Consider the following 24,521-nt stretch of genomic DNA (forward strand, 5'->3'; position numbering starts at 1 on the left):
TCAGTACTTAAAAGTGAAGGTAAGATTATGCGTCACATTTCTTCACTTGGCTACTCTGGTTTCATCTTGTTTACCTACTGCATCTACACTCAAAATAAATGTATTTTGTAGGAAGTGAAGAATGTTCGCTGGCTGTCCCAGCACCTGGCCGTGGCTAATCTTCAGCGAAACCTCAGCGCAGTGTTGGCTGCATAGTCTGAGGAGGTGGAGGTGAACCGGTGACCAACTGCTTAGGGCCTCTATGCTTTCTGTGCCACCTGCAGGTAGGACTACATGTATTATAGATTATAGTGGACTCGAAATTAAATTAATGTACTATGTTGCTATTACTGCTTTCAGTGTCTCAAAACTCTTATTTGAATGGTCCACAATGTGGCTTTTAAAACCTGTTTTGTATTGTCAATTCATGTATCATTGTGGAGTGAAAAACCTTTCTAACTGTACATATTTGTGGCAGCACTTTACCTGCAGGCGGACATGCTGCCTCACCTGACATGGCTTTCAAAAGTATTCCAAAAGGAGGAGGTAAACTTCCTGGCCATAAAAGAGCAGGTACATTATTTTCTATCTTCGTGTTCAAACGTGTGCAAATGTCTCAGTTTAACAGCATGACTCGATGAAATATTTAATAAGAACTACTGACACTTCATTATAATAACTTCAAGCAAAATAACTCTTGTGTTGTAGGTCCCTGTGACAATGGCATCACTGCTTGCCATAAAATAATTCTGCTGATTCCCAGCCCCCAGGGTCATTTCTGAGCCAACTCCACCAGGACCTCGATGACCCAATGGGTCTGGGGGCATTCAACATCAAGGAGGAGGAGAGGAGAGGGAGAGGCCAGGTGGAGAAGACCAAGACTAGGGAGCAGTTCTGGGCTCGGTTCAGAGAGGAGGTAAAACATTTTTTTTTCAAATGCTGTGATGAAACCAATGTTACATCAAATCAAATGTATTTATATAGCCCTTCTTACACCAGCTGATATCTCAAAGTGCTGTACAAAAACCCAGCCTAAAACCCCAAACAGCAAGCAATGCAGGTGTAGAAGCACAGTGGCTAGGAAAAACTTTTACATCATGTGTGTTGGATAAACTAAAACAAACAGCTATTAATCATTTATTTTCTGTTTTGTGCTGTAATTAGGTCATGGATCCATATCTTGTTGGCCTCCAGGACAGCCTAGACCGTAGGTTCCAACACCTGGAGATTCTGGGGGCCTTCAGTGTGTTGGGACCTTAGGCTGCGTTCTCTAGTGAGAGGATAAACACCTTTAACCTGACCCTCCTCTCCAGGCAGTCCTTGCAAGCGCCAGAGGCTGCTGTGCTGCAAGAGTGGCACTCTCACAAACAACATGTACTAGTTGGAGCATTCAAGGTATGGCATGAGTGTGACAATCTTTTGAAGAGAACATTTTAGGCCAGTGTTGGCCAAACCTTTTCCTGTTGAACTACCACTCTGTTGGCTCTTCTTTAATGTTGTACGTCTTTTTAGTTTTTAATGTATTTCAGGGGTTGGACCAGCTGATGACAATGACAAAGCTGGCCTCGCAGTTTGATGAGTGGGGGCAGCTCTACTCCTGCTTTAGCCAGCTGGCAACAATCGTACTGACTATACCAGTGTCTTCAGTTAATTGTGAGAGGGACTTCTCTTCAATGAAACCAGTAAGATAATTTAAATGTGAAATTAGATTCTCCCTGTCCCTCTCCCTTCTCTTATCATTCTTTCTGTTATTACAGATCAAAACAGACTTAAAGAACAGAGTGCAGGGAGAGCATCTAGCCGCCTGCATGCGGCTCTCCATCAACGGCCCTCCCATCAAGGAGCTCAATTACAGGAGGGCGTTGGAAATATTTTTCCAAAAACCCAGAATAATAAAGTGCTCTGACAAAGACTGTAAACTATGTCAGAACTAGGTTTTCGTCAGAACCTGGAAAGAGATTTCCAAAGCCCTCCTTTTGGTATGAACATGAATTAGTGGGCTCTAATGTAATTCCTGTTCAGTCAAATGTTCCTCTGTTCATTTTGTCAAAATAAACTTTTTTATTTCAGAAAGGTTTCTGTTGTGTTTCTTTAGATAGCTGCAGCACTCAACCTTAAATTGCATCCTGTATACTATAATACTTTTACCAATACGTTATTGAGCTAATTTCTGTGGGTGGAAATTATATTTCAGATGGTTTATTAGATTATTTTCCTTTTAAAAAGTCACCAGAACCAAACTTTTCAGTACTTATACATATTTTAAACCACCCCCTGCTAACTTTTCCCCCACAGCTAACACATTTTCCAGAGGAAACACTGCAGTACGTCCAACCGGCCTCACAGCCTCAGACCACGTGTATGGCGTTGTTGCTGGTGAGCGGTTTGTTGATGTGAAAGTTGTGAACAGCGTGCCCCATGGTGGGGTTATGGTATGAGCAGGCATAAACTACAGACAACGAACACAATTGCATTTTATCGATGGCAATTTGAATGTACAGAAATACCTTGACGAGATCCTGAGGCCCATTGTCGTGCCATTCATCCATTGCCTTCACCTCATGTTTTAAAATGTACTTTTTATTTAACTAGGCAATTCAGTTAAGAACAAATTATTTTCAATGACGGCCTAGGAACAGTGGGTTAACTGCCTTGTTCAGGGGCAGAACAATAGATTTTTACCTTGTCAGCTCAGGGATTCGATCTTGCAACCTTTCGGTTATTAGTCCAACGCTCTAACCACTAGGCTACCTTCAGCATGATAATACACTGCCCCATATTGCAAGGATCTTTACACAATTCCTGGAAGCTGAAATTGTTCCAGTTGTTCCACGGCCTGCATACTCACCAGACATGTCACAGATTGAGCATGTTTGGGATGCTCTGGATCTGTGTACAACAGCGTGTTCCAATTCCCGCCAATATCCAGCAACTTTGCATTACCATTGAAAAGGAGTGAGACAACATTCACAGGCCACAATCAACAGCCTGATCAACTCTATGCGAAGGAGATGTGTCACTCTGCATGACGCAAATGGTATTCCCCAATATATATTGACTGGTTTTCTGATCCACGCCCCTACCTTTTAAGGTATTTGTGACCAACAGATGCATATCTGTATTCCCAGTCATGTAAATCCATAGAATAGGGCCTAATGAATTCATTTCAATTGACTGATTTCCTTATATGAACTGACTCTGTGAAATTGTTGCATGTTGCGTTTATTTTTGTTCAGTATATTTGATGATTTATTGATGTTTAATTACTTAGCAAGTGAATAACAAGAGGCTATTTATCTACCACCGTCTGACCTCTGAGTCTGCGGCTGGTAACTTGGTTCTAAACTGACAAATGTTAGAGGATTCATTGGGGCAAGGTAATTTTAATGACTTCAGTATACTCTACAGTGCCCTACTTTTATTTAAATGCAATAGACAGGAACAGGAGCACGATAAAGATTATACTCTTTCAACCCAAACGGAGTCAGTTCCTTCAGTAAGCACACAGGTAGGCAGAGCATGTTTTGGTCATCAATACCTCTTGATTGATTCCTACATCAAAGGTCTGGCTGATAACTGATAACAAAAGAGTGCTATATAAAGGGTAAGTAATCAGGGAGTAAGATGCAGGAGTGTGTAAAGATCGGTTGCCAGGACCGAGAGCCAGACGCGTTAGATTGAGGCCAGTACCCAGAAGTGAGGCTGACCGTGACCCCCAGCTTCTCCATGAAAGCCTTCTATACGTGATGTGAATTGGGGGCCACGATCAGAGAACATATCCTCCAGAAGGCCATAGTGCTGAAAGACTTGCTGGATCAAATGCCTCAGCGGTAGGAAGACCAGAGCAAGTGAAATGAAACCGCATGATTTTGAGAATCTGTCCACAATCACCAAAATGGTGGTGAAACCATCAGAGGAGGGGAGATCAGTGACGAAATCAATGGGCAGATGAGACCAGGGACACTGAGGCACGGGAAGGGGAAGGTGTCTTCCTGCTGGAGCGTGCCAGGGAGATTTAGATTGAGTACATACTGAGCATGAGTAGACATGGTGTGCAACGTCCTGCGCCAAAGTGGACCACCAGTATTTCTCAGAAAGGGATTGACTGGTGCGGGTGATACCTGGGTGTCCAGTGGTGAGGGCCGTGTGTGCCCAGGTCAGCAACCAATCTCTGACCCCTGTGGGGACGTAGATGCGCTCCGTAGGGCAGGTGGCAGGAGCGGGATCCCTTTCCAGAGCCTGGCAGATGTCCACATCTACGTCCCAAAACACAGGTTCAACAATATGGGAGGACCGATTGATGGGCTGGCGTACACTCACAGGTCCCTCCACTGACGTGGAACCACAGGGTGCGGGAAAGCTGATCCTCCGACATCCTGGTCCCCAGGCAGTAATCCTCCTCTCTGACCAGGAGATGGTGGGATTATGGAGTTGGAGCCACGGGAGGCCAAGGATGACTTTGTGCACAGGTGCGGAAGTGATGAGGAAGGAAAGGCTTTCCTGGTGCTTGGTTCCCACGGTGAGGGTGAGTGGAGCTGTGACGTGCATAATAGTACTGGATCCCAATGATCGCATATCCAACACTTGGACCGGAAACAGAGTGGAGAACGGGTATGAGGTGAAGTGCAGGGAGAGACAAGGGCCTGGTCAATAAAATTCCCTGCGGCACCGGAATCCATTAGAGCTATAGAAACAATAGATGAGTGAAATCGATACTAAAAAAGGTGATAGAGAACTCATGCCTAACATAGGAGACGGATGATCACGGGGCCGTCCCTCTGCTCTCGTGGATTCCGGTTAGGGACATACCGGACACCGTTGAAGCTGATGCCCCTCCCGGTCGTAATAGGGACAGAGCCTTAGCTGTCTCTGACGGCATCGCTCAGCCGCGGGGAGACGTGTGGCCCCTACCTTCATGGGTTCAGGCTCTGACGGTCAACGAAGGAGGGAGAGAGGCGATGGAGGTGCCGACGCTCCCGAAGAAGGTTACCCAGACGGATGGCCATCACGATGAATGTGTCCAAGGTTAGATTAGCATCTCGGTACGTCAACTCCATCTGGACCACTTCGCGCAATCTTCTTCTGAATAGGGTGCAGAGCACCGGCTCATTCCATCCGCTGGATGCTGCCACTGTCTGAAAGGTGAGTGCATACTCCGCCATGGTCTGGCCATCCTGCCGTAGTTGCAGTAGGAGCTCACCCCCCTCTCTGCCTTCCGGTGGATGGTCGAAGACCCCCCTGAACAGAGCCATGAACCCCTCATAGGAGAGGAGCTGGGTTCCTCTCTCCCAGATGGCCGTAGCCCACTCCAACGCCCGTCCGGTCAGCAGGGAAATAACCGTGGCAACCTCAGACCTCTCCGTGGCAGGGGCTCCCATCTGATGATGAGTGAAATAGAGGGAGCACTGGAGTAGGAAGTCACAGCATTTGGAGGGAGACCCGTCATATTTGTCCGGGAGGGACAAACGGGCATCGCTGACTTGGGCAGACTTGGATGGGCTGGGGTGCTGGCTCGACTTGTGGTAGAGAAACGTCTGACAAGGAAACAACCAATGAAGTCCAGGTGTGACTGATGAGACGCAGGAGTGCGTATAGATGGGTTGCCAGGACCACTGGTTAGTAGACTGGCGACGTTGAGCGTCGGCGAGGGGGAGTAAAGGTTGATTATTTGATGGATAAGACAACGTAATGAAACACTGGCTTTGACTGAAAAGGTGAAAGGTTTTATTACAGCAAATCCATCCAAAACTCAACAGTTTTAAATAGCAAGTTAAACATACAAAACACAGCTCACTTAACATAGTTGTTTTTTATTAAATATGTAAAAAGCAGGTCAAGTTATTCACAAATAAAATGCAAACATGCAACACATTTTGGGGAATGCATAATGAGTGGGACATCAGAAGAAAAACATGATCTATTTATAATTATTGACAGTTCATGTTTACATTCCTTTTCATTTACACAATATATGACTACAGTATTATGGTGCACTGCCGAGTTCAATAAGAATAAATGCAACATTAAGAAAGGGTATACAATATACGTACTTGGAATATAGTGTCAAATTACTCAGTGAACTGACTCACAACTTTCCCTAAGACCTGTGGTTCAAAAGTCATATGAAAACATCTGAAATATACCCGACTTCCATTGAATACGACGGTGGCTAGTTGCTCTTGAAGTTGAAAAAGGTTTATTGTGATCATACTACTCTACACTAAAATGTGCTCCCTTTCCCTTATGATGAAGCCATACTGATGAATCAACCTTGTTTCTGTCACTGTAGCACCAAATAAGGCATTTTTGAGTACGCACTGATTATCAAAATTCTTTGAATTGCTGAAGACAGTCACATACTAGTCATAATTTGTCTAACTAACTTACTACTACTTTTCAGTAATGATTCCCATGGACTGAACTGCCTCCCATCGCGTAGAGCCAAATCAAGTCTCCTTAGTTTTTAATAAATATTGTTCTTGCAATTCAATTTGTAATTGTGTGAATTGTGAGAAACTATGGACAGATTGTCCATTCCAGAGTCCAATGACAGTGCAACATATGGAGGAAGGTTAAATAGGAGCTACTACCGGCCCTTCAGGGATTTTGCTTATTGCGTTCTCATGATTAATATGGTTGATATGTACAAGTCTTAAAATAAACAATAACTTTGAAACAACGTACATAATGGATGGATCATGGGACCGACCGAGGCTGGCAACATACTCAACACGTGCTGTCAGATAAAAACACTGTCTACTCCATATTACAATTTCATCAAATAGAGAATTTTGAATGACGTATTTTTTTTCACCCTTTTTCAATGGCCTTGGAAACTTCTGTGATGGTCTGAGCTTTTCTGCATCTGGCGGTATGTAATAACAGCAACCTAGCCACAGCATTTCACCGACAGTCAACAAAACACACAGAATGCAGAACGGCTGAGGGATATCAACAAAAAAAAACGAGGGTCGTGCTTCTTTTCACGAGGTTGCTTCATGTGCTCAGTCTTCAAGAGAACAAAAAAGAAACAAACCATTAGGAAAAAAATGTAATAAAAAGAAACAAAAAAATAAATCTTGTAACAAAGTTCTCACAAAGTAAAAGGGCATGGTGGTGGGGACATGGAGGGATGGCAGTCAGTACTCATCCTGCTGATCATCAGGAACCTCCTCTTCATGGACCCCTGGGTCCACGTCCTCTCCCTCTCCTGCACCTTCCTAAGGGGACACAAGCGGTCATAGCAAAATGTTAGGGCAACAGCCGCCATTGATCTTTTCAAGTAATTAACAGCATTAGGTAACCTAAATCAATTGATCAATTAATCAAACAACAGCCTGTGATTACAACAAAAATATCTCCCTAGAAAAGAACAAGTAGCAAAACATTTACTGTCCAATCCAGTACGAACATTCTAGAATCTAAAACAAATGTTGCACAACAACATCCCACACCCAATCGCCTTTGGGAAACTCCTATGAATAATCACTGAAGAGCAAATAACAGCCGATTGACCTGTTCGTCTGCAGAGTACAGGATCTCCATTAGCCTCTCTACGAACTGTGCGCTCTCCTGACCTTGCTCCTGTGCCAGCACTTCCACCTCCCGCAGCTTTCCAAAGTAAAAATCCCTCTCCTTCTCCACCCCCTCCAGTGCAAGTTTTAATGTGTTCACCTGCACACAAAACAAGACAGACAAATTGATATTCCTTTCATATCTTGTTATTTGACTTTAAACAACAAATTTGTCTGTGTGTAAACTGTTTTTGCAGTATTAATGATTTTTCTATTGTCAATCAAATCCAAATGGTCACGTGCACCATCATAAAACTATTGCTGTAATACACTGCTGCTCATCTGATCCCCAACTTCTTGTTTCTCGGATCCTTTTCATGTTTCTGGTAATCTAATCCTTGTAAAATCAGGATTATGGAATTATCATCCAAGGCAACTTGTAATTTCTTATCATTTTGGTTCTGCCAAAAATAATACACATCTTTCTTACTAATCTTACCAGTGAGTCCAACTTAGATATATTAAGTTGTAATGACGTTGTAATAGTAACTTATATGTATGAAATTGTTATGATGCAGTAGTAGTGGCTTTTTACCTGGTCATTGAGCAATGTGACCTGTGCTTCCAGTTCCCGCTCTCCTTTGGCCGGAGTTGTCGTTGCAACTGGGATTCTTTTGGCTGAAGAGGGTCTGGAGGACGGATGGGGGCTGCAAGGGTTTTGTTTCGGCGTTGTTGCGCTCGCCCTGGTGGCTCCTGAACACAAATATAGGTTAGTCAGTCAGTTTCCTAATCTACGTAAACAATGTCTGCTGTACAGAGGGGTATACTACAATCAATGCAGAGTTCTTCCAAAAGAATATAAGATGGGCGCTGCACTACCTTGTGGACTTGATGCGCCACTATGTAAACTCTTTTTTACTTTATTTGTTATAATTTAAGGCTCGAGATTGCAGGAAATGGCAATTAGAAATTTTTGAACACCTGAGTCTAAGGGGGACAGAGCCCCCTTACAGGCATCCCCCCCCACCTTACTCATCAGTACCACCTACTTCAAAACTCCTGGCCAGCTAACTTACCAGAATGAACTACAAATGTTCTGGTTTATTAAGAAAGCTACACTTTGTTTTTGGTTGTCAAGTCAATTAGACCATACCCATTTCAAGTTTATCTTTCTCAAAAATAAACTGTTATTTCAGAATATTTAGGCAAGGAAACTGGCTAACTCACTGATCCTGCTTTGTATTATACCCCTCAGGCGGCTGGTCTTCTTACCTGCAGTGGGGGAGCTGGCTGCGTGGTGTTGAGACTTCTTTGGCAGGTTGAAGATCTGCTCACCGGGGTCAGGTGGGGGGATGGCATCCTGACCCTGTCTGGCCTGAAGTGGGTCATAATCTTTACCGTCGTAGTTGGCATCAAAGAACCTCTTGAACCACTGGATGAAGTCAAGGTTGTCCTGAAATCTAGCTTTCACCAGCTTTTCCACAGGAATAATCTTATAGAGAAGTGGAAAGAAATGATCAAGAATAAAAAATTGGGGTACTTGTTTACATTTTAGTCATTTAGCAGACGCTCTTATCCAGAGCAGTAGCGAACAGTAGTGAATGCATACATTTCATTGAACAGTAGTGAATGCATACATTTCATTTCATGCATTTTTTTTTGTACTGGCCCCCCGTGGGAATCGAACCCACAACCCTGGCGTTGCACACACCATGCTGGCATTGCAAACACCATGCTCTACCAACTGAGCCACAGGGAGGCTCAGTTTAATAATCTGCACTTCGCGTGATATGACACATTCATTTAAAAATGTTTTTTAGGAGCAAAGTGAGTGTGTGTGTGTGTGTGTTTGTTCAATCAAATATAGCCTGGACTAGCCATAGTAACTAAATAAAAGCCCTATCTAATGGTAAACTGTTAAAGTAGCTACAGTAGGTCCCGTCAGGACACTACTCACTCAGCCTCAGTCTCTCACCTTGTCCACATTCATTCTCTTGAAGGAGGCCTGCAGCAGCTTGAAGTTGTGAATGTACTCGTGCTCGAATTTAGCTTGGAACTTAACCTTCTTAAGACTGACGCAGCCAGGGAAGAGCAAATCCATGAACTGGCAGTAGGCCGCTCCTACAAGTGAATGAAAACAAAACCACGTCAGAAGACACAAAACTACAATTTGTTTCTCTTCTGATACAGGTTTGAAACTAATGATAATGAACAAATTTTATTTTTCAGGCATACGCTTGATCGAAATGTCTCACAGCACTGCTATTAGCCAACCTGTGCACAACACTACCTACAGCAGACCAGACACAACAGGCTTGACAGCGCTGGAAGTGGCAAGCAGCGGTAACCTCAAAATAGTACCATTAGCACACCTTGCTGCAGGACTGTGTGTGGTTCAGCAGAGATTGGATTACTTGGGGCAGCCATGGCATGGTAGCCACAGCAAGTTCGCAAACTAGTTGTATTAATAGCACTGTCCGTCTTCTCTGTCAGAGCAAGGATAGGTTAGGAGCAGGGTTAGGTTTACACCAGGTTTCTTTGACTATACACATTACTATACCTATTACCAGGTCATTAGCAGAAGCTTAGTGTGGAACAGAGGAAAAGCACGGACATATCTCTCCCTTCCAATACTGCATCTCTCTCCCTTTCCTCCTGCATCTCCCTTTCTATGCTAGGCCTATATCCTGAGCCCATAATGAGGTCCTTGGGTCTGGAAGGAAGAACCGTTTGCGGCAAAGTTAACAGGGTAATTATTCTTACCTGAGGAGAGCTGCTCCACTTTAGTGTAGTTCAGACCGAGAAGATCGTTAACCCAGGCAGTGATGTCATGCCTGCTCATAGTCTCCTGGGTTATTGAGGTAGAATATACGTTGACCGCCATTCCCCAACTGCAAAAGACAGAAAAGGCACTAAGCAGTCAGTTACAATTCACTTTCTCCAAAACAATCTCAAAATAAGGATTTGTTTTGTGATCTCTTTTACAGAATGGTTAGCCAACATGTTCTGTACACACAATTGTTGATCAACAGATAAAAGCCACCATATCATTTTCAACTACTTACATTAAATGTAAAGTGATGCGGTAGCAAAGATGAAGCAAGGCAGATAACAACAATACAAACCATCAAGGGGAAACTCGACAGCAAGCCAGTCAACTTAGGCCTATAACCAGAGCTACTAGTAACGAAATAAAGGCACACTGGTCTCAAGTCAAATTATGTGAGATCAGCGGGTATGCTGATTTTCATTCCAACCCATTTCCACTGTCAAATTGCTTAACATCTATTACAATTTATCTCCATGCATATCCCATGTTAGGTCCAGTAGCGTAATAACATGTTAGTAATGCGGTTATAAGATCGAGATACCCAATTTAGCTGAAATGTATACAGACTATCGACTCTTGTAAACACACTCATAACAGGAGTTTGAGAATGGGTGTAGCAGAACATCTATATGGGATGAGGAGGAGCAGACTGAGTTTTTTGGTTTATTCTCATCCATTTTCATAATGAAGAGTTGAGATGTTATCTTCAGAAACATCAACAGAGCAAAGTGACATGAAAGTGATGACTGCAAACAAATGTTTGAAACTGTTGATCACCCTTCACAGTAAATGCAAAAACGGTCTAAGTGTAGCCTACAATACGCAAAAGCCTTGTAAAGTGCAGCAAAAAAAATACGTTTTTCAGCTTTGGTATTTGGAATATTTTCATTCTAATGATGAGGCAGGCTGGAGCGTATAATGTCAAAATGTAAGACCTGAATTGCTGTTGCAACATATATTCTCAAATGTGTATCCTAAAAAATAACGGGCCTGGTGCTTAGGACATATGAACCACTATCTATCGCTCCACCACTCCAAATGCAAACGTTCAGCTAATTAGTTTAAATTGTTTGTCACTGATACGGAGGGCTGGCTATAAGGCGACGGACAATACATTTCCATTTGATACAATTATGGTAACAGCTACCGTTAGGCTACAATTACATCAAGCGCACAGTCAACATCCGAACAGCTAAACCCTAAACATGAATGGCAAAAACTGACAAGATATGGACTGGAGTTTCGGTTTCCAACTATCCTCTTTCATTGATTGCGCACTGAGACAGAAAATCGGACAGCCGTTCTCGTGTCAACAAAGCGGATGTACTGCTAGCTTTGTTAGCTCATTGGCTCTACTTGACCCGAACAAACGAGTTTATAATTTGAACAGACTGGGTTTAAAACCATGTCATAAAATAAACGGAATAGCTAAAACAGTAACGGTGCCCCTTTTCCCAGAACACACGATTAGGTAGCGTACGGCCAACAAGAATATTCTAGCAGCTATTGCTATCGTCACAGTCAAGACAGTGACTGTATTTGACAATGAAGCAAGCTAACTTGATAGTTTTTTCCCACAACGGTCCCATTTCCAACTGGCCAGACAATGTGTGTTATTTTATGTTTAAATGTCACCGATTTCGCTTTGGTATTATTGTGAACTTGCAGGGGCCTCCTCAAGACAATTTACGCCATGGTCAAGAAACAGTCACCAAGAAGGAAATACATCCAATGTTTTGGACGTGCTGATACATTGTAACAGAATTGAAAAGGGGCGAGCCGATGGCGTGAAAAAATCCAATGCTCGTGAAACAAATGTTCAGAGTTTTGCAGCAACCTTATTATTGCTCAAAGCCTTGCTATGAAGCCACGCCAAATGCGGCATTTGCACTGATTTACCTGTAGGCGCGCTCTCCTCGCACTGTATTTTTTCTGTAAGGAATGCAGTTGGATCCGTCCGTTGGGATGATGTCGTTGTTATTCTCTCCATTTGGGGACAGTGCTTGGGTGGGACCAGGCATCGGGTCTCTAAAATATTGAACAGATGATCTGTTCTCTCTCTATGAAAGGACGATGCGATATAAAGTGCCGCACCTCGGGCTCGTTCTCCTGTCTGCTTATTCTTCACAAATCTGACTCTGGTGACGTAGGTGCACCCTAACAAACCACGTGACTGGTGATGGGGGCGCGCTTCTTGGACAGCGGACGGCGAATTCCGCGAATAGAAAACGAAGGGACGTAGCGTATATATATATATATATATATATATATATATATATACACATACATATACACACACACACACACATATACATTAACTAATGACGGCCTACCAAAAGGCCTCATGCTGGACGGGGGCTAGGATTAAAAATATAAATAAATTAAATAAAAATATAGGACAAAACACACATCACACAAGAGAGACAACACTAGATAAAGAGAGGCCTAAGACGACAACATAGCATGGTAGTAACACAACATGACAACAACGTGGTAGCAACACAATATGGCAGCAGCACAAAACATGGCACAAACATTATTGGGCACAGACAGCAGCACAAAGGGCAAGAAGGTAGAGACAACAATACATCACGCAAAGCAGCCACAACTGTCAGTAAGAGTGTCCTTGAATGAGTCTTTGAATTTGAGTGTTTTGGTGTTTGAGTGTTTGTTGCAGCTCGTCCCAGTCGCTAGCTGCAGTGAACTGAAAAGAGGAGCGACCCAGGGATGTGTGTGCTTTGGGGACTTTTAACAGAATGTGATTGGCAGAATGGGTGTTATATGTGGAGGATGAGGGCTGAAGTAGATATCAAAGATAGGGGGGAGTGAGGCCTAAGAGGGTTTTCTAAATAAGCATCAACCAGTGGGTCTTGCGAAGGGTATACAGAGATGACCAGTTTACAGAGGAGTAGAGTGCAGTGATGTGTCCTATAAGGAGCAATGGTGGCAAATCTGATGGCCGAATGGTAAGAACATCTAGCCGCTCGAGAGCACTCTTACCTGCCGATCTATAAATTACGTCTCCGTAATCTAGCATGGGTAGGATGGTCATCTGAATCAGGGTTAGTTTGGCAGCTGGGGTGAAAGAGGAGCGATTACGATAGAGGAAACCAATTCTAGATTTAACTTAAGGGGTGGCAGGTAGCCTAGTGATTAGAGCGTTGGGCCAATAACCAAAAGGTTGCTGGGTCGAATCCCCGAGCTGACAAGGTAATCTGTTGTTCTGCCCCTGAACAAGGCAGTTAATCCACTGTTCCTTGGTAGGCCGTCATTGTAAATATGAATTTGTTCTTAAATGACTTGCCTAGTTATTAAATAAAGCTTACATTTAAAATATCTTAAAAAAACATTTAGCCTTCAGCTTTGATATGTGCTGAGAAGGACAGTGTACCGTCTAGCCAAACACTCAAACTTTAGTGCTTGACTACCTCAAGCTCTAAACCATCAGAGGTAGTAATCACTCCTGTGGGGAGAGGGGCATTCTTCTTACCAAACCACATGACCTTTGTTTTGGAGGTGTTCAGAACAAGGTTAATGTTGAGTATAGGGGGCAGTATTTTCACGGCCGGATGAAAAACGTACCCAAATTAAACTGCCTCCTACTCAGACTCAGAAGGTAGGATATGCATATTAGTAGATTTGGATAGAAAACACTCTGACGTTTCTAAAACTGTTTGAATGATGTCTGTGAGTATAACAGAACTCATATGGCAGGCAAAAACCTGAGAAAAATCCAACCAGGAAGTTTGACCTCACATGGTTGTAGTCATTTCATTTCATGTCCTATCTAAACTACAGTGTCTGTGATGTCATATTGCACTTCCTAAGGCTTCCACTAGATGTCAACCGTCATTAGAACCTTGTTTGAGGCTTCTACAATGCAATTTGATTGAATAATACCCGGAACAGTAAGTGGTCAACCTGGTGTCATTGACTTACCTCGTGCGCACTCACGCAGGGCTAGCCCTTTTTATTTTTCTTCTGTGATGAATCTGCTATTGTCCGGTTGGAATATTATCAAAATTCTACGTTAAAAACACCCTAAAGATTGATTGTGAACATGGTTTGACATGTTTCTACAAACGCTGAGGGAACTTTTATAACTTTTCGTCGACGGTGGATAGATGCATTTTGGAATGGTGATCTGGACGCGCCATCAAAACAGATTTATTTCGACATAAATGATGGACTTTATCGAACAAATGAACATTTCTTGTGGAAGTGGGAGACCTTCCGTGTGCATTCAGCCGAAGATCAGCAAAGGTAAGATAATATTTTTAACATATTTCAGCGTTTTGTGGATGCCGTGGCTGTACGGCTAACTGAATAGCTTGGGGCTCAGTACTCAGAATATTGAACAATGTGCTTTCTCCATAAAGTTATTTTGAAATCTGACAAAGCGTTTGCATAAAGGAATAGTTCATCTATACTTCTTTAATTAATTGATATATATTTTGTCAACGTTTATGATGAGTATTTCTGTAAATTATGGTGCACATTCACCGGAAATTTTGGGATGAATACATTTTCTGAACGTCACGTGCCAATGTAATATGGGTTTTTTGGATATAAATATGAACTTGATGGAACAAAAAATGCATGTATTGTCTAACATAATGTCCTAGGAGTGTCATCTGATGAAGATTGTCAAAGGTTAGTGCATATTTTTAGCTGGTTTTGCTTTTGGACGGCTACCCTTGCTTGGAAAATGGCTGTCATTGCTAGGAAAATGGCTGTGTTGTTGTTTTTTTGCTATGGTGGTATCCTAACATAATTTAATGTTTTGCTTTCGCTGTAAAGCCTTTTTGAAATCGGACAACGTGGTTGGATTCAGGAGAAGTGTATCTTTAAAATGGTGTAAAATAGTCGTATGTTTGAGAAAATTTTATTGTGGTATTTTAGTTGTTTTTGTATTTCGCGCCAAGCGATCCCATTGGCTGTTGGCTAGGGGTTCCACTAGCGGAACGCCTAGATGTAAGAAGTTAATTAACGGCAGAGAAAGCTTGTTGGACACTAAGAAAGCTTTGTTGTAGAGTGTTTAACATAAAATCCGGAGAGGGGCCAGTTGAGTATAATACTGTATCATCTGCACATAAATGGATGAGAGAGCTTCCTACTGCCAGAGCTATGTTGTTGATGTAAATTGAGAGGAGCGTGGGGCATATGGCCACTTTCTCACTCATACGCTAAAATGTTTTCTTTATTTTGTGTCTCTGCTTCAATAGCTGGTCTACTTGTAGATATTTAAATGACCTGACTAAATTATAAGATTATGCATCTATTGTGCTCAGTGGCGACTCGTCATTCACCTGTTTTGAGCCCCACATAAAAAAAAATACAAAATCATATTTTTTTTTAGGCTTGCCTGTTTTGCATGTTATTTTGGCATTAATACGTGTCACATATCAGTTTGCAAACAATGTAAAAAATATAGATATCATTAAGTTAATAAAGCCGCATACAAACATGGTCTCTTTTTTGTTTTCTTGAGTAACGCTTCGATCACACCAACAGCGTCATTGCATTTTGGTACACCAGAATGACATTAATTTCCAATGAAACGCTGCGCTTGCCTAGTGGTGCAAACGTTGGATTTATCGAACGTATGCGTCAAACTGTATGCGTAGACGGCTTGACAGAAATGGTAGCAGAAGGTGAATGTTGAACTTTTGTTGTCTACATGTTCAGACGATGCTGCGTACTATTTTGTGCAATGACACTGTCGGTGTGATCGATGAGTAAGGAGGCTCCAAAATGCAGGTGTTTCAGCCTAGCTCAGTGCTTTGTGTGGTGGTGGGGCAAGCCAGCGTAAAATACTGAGCGTTGCGCCTTGATTGGGTCAGTGTTCTGTCACTAATGGGGACACTATGGGTAGAGCTCGAAAATTCAAGCCCCTTGAGTGCTACCATAGTTACATTGGAAGTGCCCATCCAAGAAGGCTCAAGGTCATTGGCCACAGATAGAATGACGTCAAATCACGTTATATCTACAGTAGCTTTGATTGGACTGATCATGTCAACATCACACTTTCAAAATCTTAGCTCGCAGACATCATCATGAATCAAGTCGACAATCTACTGGCAAATCCTTTCAAATCCTTGTCATATGAAGAGAAAAAATGAAGAGAAATTATAGATAAAATGTATCGGTGCTCCTGGGCCATTGGACATAAACATTAAAACAACAAGTAGGAAATCGCAAATTCAACAATGAGTGGTTTGGAAGGATTCAGTGGCTAACTGCAAGCATTGCAAAGCAATCATTAGCCTGCTATTCAGTGGAGTGGCGTTGTGGTCCCAAGTCTAAGATTAAGAGTCTCTTTTCCTAGTTTAAAGGTGACCAAGAACCCGATGGTCACTCTGACAGAGCTCCAGAGTTCATCTGTGGAGATGGGAGAACCTTCCAGAAGGACAACCATCTCTGCAGCACTCCACCAATCAGGTAGAGTGGCCAGACAGAAGCCACTCCTCATTGAAAGGCATATGACAGCCCACTTGGAGTTTGCCAAAAGGCACTTAAAGGCCTCTCAGACCATGAGAAACAGGATTCTCTGGTCTGATGAAACCAAGATTTAACTCTTTGGCCACTTCTGGAGGAAACCTGGCACCATTCCTACGGTGAAGCATGGTGGTGGCAGCATCATGCTGTGGGGATTTTTTTCAGCGGCAGGGACTGGGAGACTAGTCAGGATTGAGGCAAAGATGAACAGAGCAAAGTACAGAGAGATCCTTCATGAAAACCTGCTCCAGAGCACTCAGGACCTCAGACTGGGGTGAAGGTTCACCTTCTAACAGGACAACAACCGTAAGCACACAGCCAAGTCAATGCAGGAGTGGCTTCGGGACAAGTCTCTGAATGTCCTTGAGTGGCCCAGCCAGAGCCCGAACTTGAACCCGATCTAACATCTCTCGTGAGACTTGAAAATAGCTGTGCAGCGACGCTCACCATCCAACCTGACAGAGCTTGAGAGGATCTGCAGAGAAGAATGGGAGAAACTCCCCAAATACAGGTGTGCCAAGCTTGTAACGTCATACCCAAGATGACTCGAGGCTGTAATCGCTGCCAAAGGTGCTTCAGCAAAGTACTGAGTAAAGCGTCTGAATACTTATGTAAATGTGATATTTCTGTCTTTTATTTGTAATAAATTAGAAAAAAATGTCTAAAAACCTGGTTTTGCTTTGTCATTATGGGGTATTGTGTGTAGATTAATGAGGTGAAAAAACTATTTAAAAGGGGTCTGAATACTTTCTGAATGCACTGTACATAGCGGGCCGCACTTGCCCCACTGACACGCCACATGACAGGCTGGGAGCTGTAAAGGGTCAGCTGTAGGGCAGCACCTGGTTAGGCTGGGCGGGTAAAGACCTGCCTTGCTCAAGGACACAATAGTTGTAGGTTGCACCTGAGAAAGTGATGCCAGTAACCTCTGGTTGCCAGTTGACTGATTCCTGTGAATCCCGACAGATTCTCCCAGTGTCAGACATTCCAACCATTCCAACGATTATTGACATGCAGAGTTAGGGTTGCAAAGCTACCAGCAATTTACTAAAATTACCGGAATCTATGGTAATTTAGGTCATTAACAGGTAATATATGGCAATCTATTGCAATTGTAGTCATTTTTGGTCTGTTCTAACTAGAGGTCGACCAATTATGATTTTTCAACGCCGATACCGATTATTGGAGGAACAAAACCCCCGATGCCGATTAATCGGCCGATTTTTTACATTTATTTATTTATTTGTAATAATGACAATTCCAACAATACTGAATGAACACTTCTTTTAACTTAATATAATACATCAATAAAATCAATTTAGCCTCAAATAAATAATGAAACATGTTCAATTTTGTTTAAATAATGCAAAAACAAAGTGTTGGAGAAGAAAGTAAAAGTGCAATATGTGCCATGTAAGAAAGCTAACGTTTAAGTGCCTTGCTCAGAACATGAGAACATATGAAAGCTGGTGGTTCCTTTTAACATGAGTCTTCAATATTCCCAGGTAAGATGTTTTAGGTTGTAGTTATTATAGGAATTATAGGACTATTTCTCTCTATACGATTTGTATTTCATTTACCTTTGACTATTGGATGTTCTTATAGGCACTTTAGTATTGCCAGTGTAACAGTATAGCTTCCGTCCCTCTCCTCGCTCCTACCTGGGCTCGAACCAGGAACACATCGACAACAGCCACCCTCGAAGCAGCGTTACCCATTCAGAGCAAGTGACGTTTGAAACGCTATTAGCGCGCACCCCGCTAACTAGCTAGCCATTTCACATGGGTTACACCAGCCTAATCTCGGGAATTGATAGGCTTGAAGTCATAAACAGCGCAATACTTGAAGCATTGCGAAGAGCTGCTGGCAAAACGCACGAAAGTGCTGTTTGAATGAATGCTTACGAGCCTGCTGGTGCCTACCATCGCTCAGTCAGACTGCTCTATCAAATCATAGACTTAATTATAATATAATAAACACACAGAAACACGAGCCTTTGGTCATTAATATGGTCGAATCTGGAAACTATCACGTTCATTCTTTCAGTGAAATACGGAACCGTTCCGTATTTTATCTAACGGGTGGCATCCATAAGTCTAAATATTCCTGTTACATTGCACAACCTTCAATGTTATGTCATAATTACGTAAAATTCTGGCAAATTAGTTCGCAACAAGCCAGGCGGCCCAAACTGTTGCATATACCCTGACTCTGCGTGCAATGAACGCAAGAGAAGTGACACAATTTCACCTGGTTAATATTGCCTGCTAACCTGGATTTCTTTTAGCTAAATATGCAGGTTTAAAAATATATACTTCTGTGTATTGATTTTAAGAAAGGCATTGATGTTTATGGTTAGGTACAGTCGTGCAACGATTGTGCTTTTTTCGCAAATGCGCTTTTGTTAAATCATCCCCCATTTGGCGAAGTCGGCTGTCTTTGTTAGCAAGAAAGAGTCTTCACTGTTCGCAACGAGCCAGGCGGCCCAAACTGCTGCATATACCCTGACTCTGTTGCAAGAGAAGTGACACATGTTCCCTAGTTAAAAGAAATTCATGTTAGCAGGTAATATTAGCTAAATATGCAGGTTTAAAAATATATACTTGTGTATTGATTTTAAGAAAGGCATTGATGTTTATGGTTAGGTACACGTTGGAGCAACGTGTACCTAAGCGATTATATGCAACGCAGGACAGGCTAGATAAACTAGTAATATCAACCATGTTGATTATGATTGATTAATTGTTTTTTATAAGATAAGTTTAATGCTAGCTAGCAACTTACCTTGGCTTCTTACTGCATTCGCGTAACAGGCAGGCTCCTCGTGGAGTGCAATGTAAAGCAGGTGGTTAGAGCGTTGGACTAGCTAACCGTAAGGTTGCAAGATTGAATCCCCGAGCTGACAAGGTAAAAATCTGTCGTTCTGCCCCTGAACAAGGCAGTTAACCCACTGTTCCTAGGCCGTCATTGAAAATAATGTGTTCTTAATTGACTTGCCTATTTAAATATAGGTGTAAATAAAAAAAAAATATATATATATATATATATATATATATATTTTTTTTTATTTTTATTTTTTTTAAATAACAACAACAAAAAATAATTCGGCCAAATCGTCGTCCAAAATACCGATTTCCGATTGTTATGAAAACTTGAAATCGGCCCTAATTAATTGCCCATTCCGATTAATCGGTCGACCTCTAGTTCTAATGAATATTGCCATAGAACAAGCAAGATGCAGTCTACACATTGCATTGGGGCAAATCTATCAGCGTTTTGTGTGATGATGAAAGCTTTATGCTGTCATATAGCCAGAGTTGCTGAAAAAATAACTCTGCCTCCCAACAATAGCCAATGTTTGCTATTGACAGCCTGACTGTGTCTTCCTTGTACTTTTTATTGTGATATCCAATTGGTAGTTACAGTCTTGTCCCATCGCTGCAATTCCGGTATGGACTCGGGAGAGGCAAAGGTCAAGAGCCATGCGTCCTCCGAAACACGACCCTGCCAAGCCGCACTGCTTCTTGACACACAGCTCGCTTAACCCGGAAGCCAACACACCAATGTGTCCGAGGAAACAGCGTACAACTGGCGACACGAGTCAACGTGCAGGCGCCCGGCCTTCCACAACGAGTCACTAGAGTGCGATGGGACAACGACATCCCAGCCGGCCAAAACCTCCTCTAACGCTGGGCCAATTGTGCGCCGTGGGTCTCCCGGTTGCGGCCGACTGCGACACAGCCCGGAATCGAACCCAGGTCTGTAGTGACGCCTCTAGCACTGCGATGCAGTGCCTTAGACCGCTGCCCCGCTTTAGACCGCTGCACCAATCGGGAGGCGTGTTTTCAGTTTTTTTATGCTGTGTAGGCCTACATATAGCTTGCCTAGATAGCTGCAACGTGCAGGCGCCAACTACCCTCCTGAAAAAAAACATGATATTTTGGTTTCTTTTTAACCATTTTAATTGAAAACAATCAGAGTAAGTTACTCAATTGTTACCCAGAAATTATTTGATATTGAGATAAAAATGACTGCATTGGACCTTTAACATAGCAAAATAAATAAGTGTGTGAAAAAAATGAAGAATATTTCATGCTGAAACCCTCATATTAAACACCAATGGTATTCACTAAGTTGGTTTATATTTAGGATAATATTTTACAGGTTTGTCCAAATGTTTTTATTATCTTATTTGATTATTTTATATTTTTCACATGTTAAGGCCATACAGAGTGCCAGAGATACCTTTGTATATATATTGTATGTGGACACCCCTTCAAATGAGTGGATTCAGCTATTTCAGCCACATCCGTTGCTGACAGGTGTATAAAATCAAGCACACAGCCATGCAATCTCCATAGACAAACATTGGCAGTAGAATGGCCTTACTGAAGAGCTCAGTGACTTTCAACGTGGCACCGTCATGGGATGTCACCTTTCCAACAAGTCAGTTCATCAAATTTCTGCCTTGCTAGAGCTACCCCAGTCAACTGTAAGTGCTGTTATTGTGAAGTGGGAACATCTGGGAGCAAAAAAGGCTCAGCTGCGAAGTGGTAGGCCACACAAGCTGACAGAAGTGCTGAAGCACGTAGTGTGTAAAAAACGCCTGTCTTCGGTTGCAACACTCACTACAGAGTTCCAAACTGCCTCTGGAAGCAACGTCAGCACAAGAAATGTTTGTCGGAAGCTTCATGAAATGGGTTTCCATGGCCGAGCAGCCACACACAAGCCTAAGATCACCATGCGCAATGCCAAGCGTCGGCTGGTGTAAAGCTCATCACCATTGAACTCTGGAGCAGTGGAAAAGCGTTCTTTCGAGTGATGAATCACGCTTCACCATTTGGCATTCTGATGGACTAATCTGCGTTTGGCAGATGCCAGGAGAACGCTACCTGCCTGAATGCATAGTGAAAACAGTAAAGTTTGGTAGAGGAGGAATAATAGTCTGGGGCTGTTTTTCATGGTTCGGACTAGGCCCCTTAGTTCCAGTGAAGGGAAATTTTAACGCTACAGCATAAAATAACATTTTAGACGATTCTGTCCTTCCAACGTTGTGGCAACAGTTTGGTAAAGGCCTTTTCCTATTTCAGCATGACAATGCCCCATGCACAAAGCGAGGTCCATACAGAACGGTTTGTTGAGATCGGTGTGGAAGAGCTTGACTGGCCTGCACAGAGCCCTGACCTCAACCCTATCGAACACCTTTGGGATGAATTGGATCGCCGACTGCGAGCCTGGCATAATCGCCCAACGTCAGTGCCCAACCTCACTAATGCTCGTGGCTGAATGGAAGCAAGTCCCTGCAGCAATGTTCCAACATCTAGTGGAAAGCCTTCCCAGAATCGTGAAGGCTGTTATAGCAGAAAAGAGGGAACCAACTCCATTTTAATGCCCATGATTTTGGAATGAGATGTTCGATGAGCTGGTGTCCACATACTTTTGGTCATGTAGTGTACTTTAGTTTACTAGTAAACTACTAAAGTTTCCAGTAATATACCCTCCCTTTTGCAACCCTATACATAATTGACATACTTCAGTGTGTGAATATAGAATGGATCTTTCAATCATCTCTGAACAATGAATTTAAACTTGTTTTGTTTTTATATATACACAATTGGAATGAAATAGAAGCCAGCCTAAATTGTAATCTTCTGACAGTGCACACACTGTTTATTTTTGGTAAACTACAACACAGTGAACTATTCAGTCAGTCAGTGCACAAATGTCCAAAGAGATTGCATGGAATTATTATGATTTACCACATAGGTGTTCTCCATGCAAACATAATGACTGCAGAAATCATGCCATAAGGCAAAAATGCCAAGTTGAACTGAGAATTTCAGATCTCAACATGCATTTTTTAGCAGTTGCTTTGAGGCATCAGCTGTCTGGGCCACCTTGCTGGCTGCAACTGAACTGCAGCATTGATTAGCACTGTACCATTGTGGTGTCATGCTGTTCAATGTGTTAAACCCGAGCAACAGTACAATTAGGATATGTCTCTGGTGGCTGAGACTTGCAATGAACTTAATAGTTTAACGTCATTTTTACAAGCTTTTGCTTGGTTTTCGGTATCCAAGTTTGACATTCTTGCACCTTTAGCAAGATAGTTTTGGCTACAAACGTGCAGTCCCTTGTCCCGCGCACAGTGGTTTAAAATGTGCATATGTGTCAATTGTGAAATCGACACACAGACCAAAGTGAAAGTGGAGTAGTGACTGAAACTTGCTAGCTAGTTGGCCAGCTGTCAAACCAAACAGTTAGCATGCTAGCTAGTTAGCTAGCTAATCAAGGCATAATTAGTCAACATCGGCTCCGGTAGCTAGCACCAGAGACGGAAGAGGAAGCGAGACATCCCACTGCCTAATTCTTTCTGGTTCATATACTGTCAATTAACTAGCAGACCAGACCTTAGCTGCTTTATTAATGCATTGGTGCCCCGTTAAGATGACCGGAACTGACCATATTTTTCTACGGTAAACGGCCAGAGTGGGACATCTTCATTTATACACCATCTTTGCTATTGTACTGTACACTGGACTAGCTAACCAGGTAGCAATAATTACAAACCCACTTTGACAGAAACTGGTTGCCAAGATATTTACCACATTACATCGAGTATAATTCAAAAACATAACACTGAAGTGTACGGCCCATACATGTCTTGAAACATATTCCACACGTTTATTATTATGAATATATTTTTTATCACACATTGCAACCGTAGATCTTTGACTCACCAGTGAACTCAGATCCCAGGTTACTCCGTATAAAAAAAATGCTATATTTTCGAGTCACCCCACCTCTTTCCATTCAATGAAGGGATTCGATTAATCTGGCCCGGGTTCCCGTGTATCAGTGTTTTGCAACGGGTGAAAGTTGATCGGAAGTCAGGAAAAAAAGAGGTCAAATCATGATGTCAGTGATCTTCAGGCCAGAAAGTGGGAGCTCTAGAAAAAAAGATGCTAGATTTTCCGACTTGGAATTCCAAGTTGGATGACCGTTTTAAAACGATTTTTCCCAGTCAGAGTTTTTTCTCGAGTTCCCAGTTGTCTTGAACAAAAAGGTCAGGGTGAAATCAGCTCAAAACAAAGCAATTTAATTAAGCACTGGGAGTAATGAGTAGGATTCACATGCAAAAGTGATTGCTTTTGATAAAAAACACTTTATCTGCCTTCCCAATGAAAACTAGTTTGAAAATTCGGAAAATAGATGTTGTATGTTTCTGGACAATGCACCAAGATGCCTCGTAGACAACATGACCCAGCAGCACAGCCTCAGAGATTACTGTTCGATTTGAAAATTGTTCTCCTCCCTCACCGCTTTTGCCCGGTCACGTCATGGGCCATAGACCGGTGTCACGCGGCTCAGCATAATCGAATCTACCGATTGTAGACGCTGATGACGCCGACAACTGACACATCTTTTCTTCGACAAGCGTTGCTGAAGTTGATTGGCTTGATCTGGTGTGATTTCGATCTGTCATAACTTGATGCGTTGCTCATTGGGACAGCTGTATGTGGGCATCGAAGTAACCTAAGCGCTAAAGTGCCTCTCCCTCTCTCCTTGTTTTGTACATGATAAATAATGCATGCGCGCATTTATTTTACTATCATACAATAACACAATGTTTACAGAGAATGCAATATGTTATTTCATTTCTTAATGCTTCATGTTTTATATTTTATATTTATTTTAAA

At 42.4% G+C, this 24,521-nt stretch overlaps 1 protein-coding gene and 1 long non-coding RNA gene across 4 annotated transcripts; one reads left to right on the forward strand and one right to left on the reverse strand.

Moving 5' to 3' along the window:
* The first annotated feature begins 697 nt into the window (after nucleotides 1-697).
* On the forward strand, nucleotides 698-2,052 carry LOC115169243 (uncharacterized). Its single transcript, XR_003870819.1, has 4 exons — nucleotides 698-895; nucleotides 1,144-1,374; nucleotides 1,492-1,661; nucleotides 1,737-2,052. It is a non-coding gene; the product is annotated as an uncharacterized LOC115169243 (long non-coding RNA).
* A 3,628-nt stretch (nucleotides 2,053-5,680) lies between these two features.
* mapre2 (microtubule-associated protein, RP/EB family, member 2) lies at nucleotides 5,681-23,621 on the reverse strand. Of its 3 annotated transcripts, XM_029725387.1 has the most exons (8): nucleotides 12,223-12,478; nucleotides 10,257-10,384; nucleotides 9,469-9,614; nucleotides 8,766-8,985; nucleotides 8,089-8,246; nucleotides 7,495-7,653; nucleotides 7,077-7,199; nucleotides 5,681-6,988 (listed from the first exon to the last, which is right to left on the reverse strand). In XM_029725387.1, the coding sequence occupies exons 1-7, from the start codon at nucleotides 12,342-12,344 to the stop codon at nucleotides 7,119-7,121; spliced, it is 1,014 nt and encodes a 337-aa protein (XP_029581247.1). In that variant the 5' UTR covers nucleotides 12,345-12,478; the 3' UTR covers nucleotides 5,681-6,988; nucleotides 7,077-7,118. The 3 variants fall into 3 exon arrangements, with proteins under 3 accessions (XP_029581247.1, XP_029581248.1, XP_029581246.1); XM_029725388.1 differs by lacking the exon at nucleotides 12,223-12,478 and adding an exon at nucleotides 23,562-23,621 and having other exon boundaries at nucleotides 5,681-7,199; XM_029725386.1 differs by having other exon boundaries at nucleotides 5,681-7,199.
* Between the last annotated feature and the right edge of the window lie 900 nt (nucleotides 23,622-24,521).

The sequence above is a fragment of the Salmo trutta genome, chromosome 31 (assembly GCF_901001165.1).
Source record: "Salmo trutta chromosome 31, fSalTru1.1, whole genome shotgun sequence".
Lineage (NCBI taxonomy): Eukaryota > Metazoa > Chordata > Actinopteri > Salmoniformes > Salmonidae > Salmo > Salmo trutta.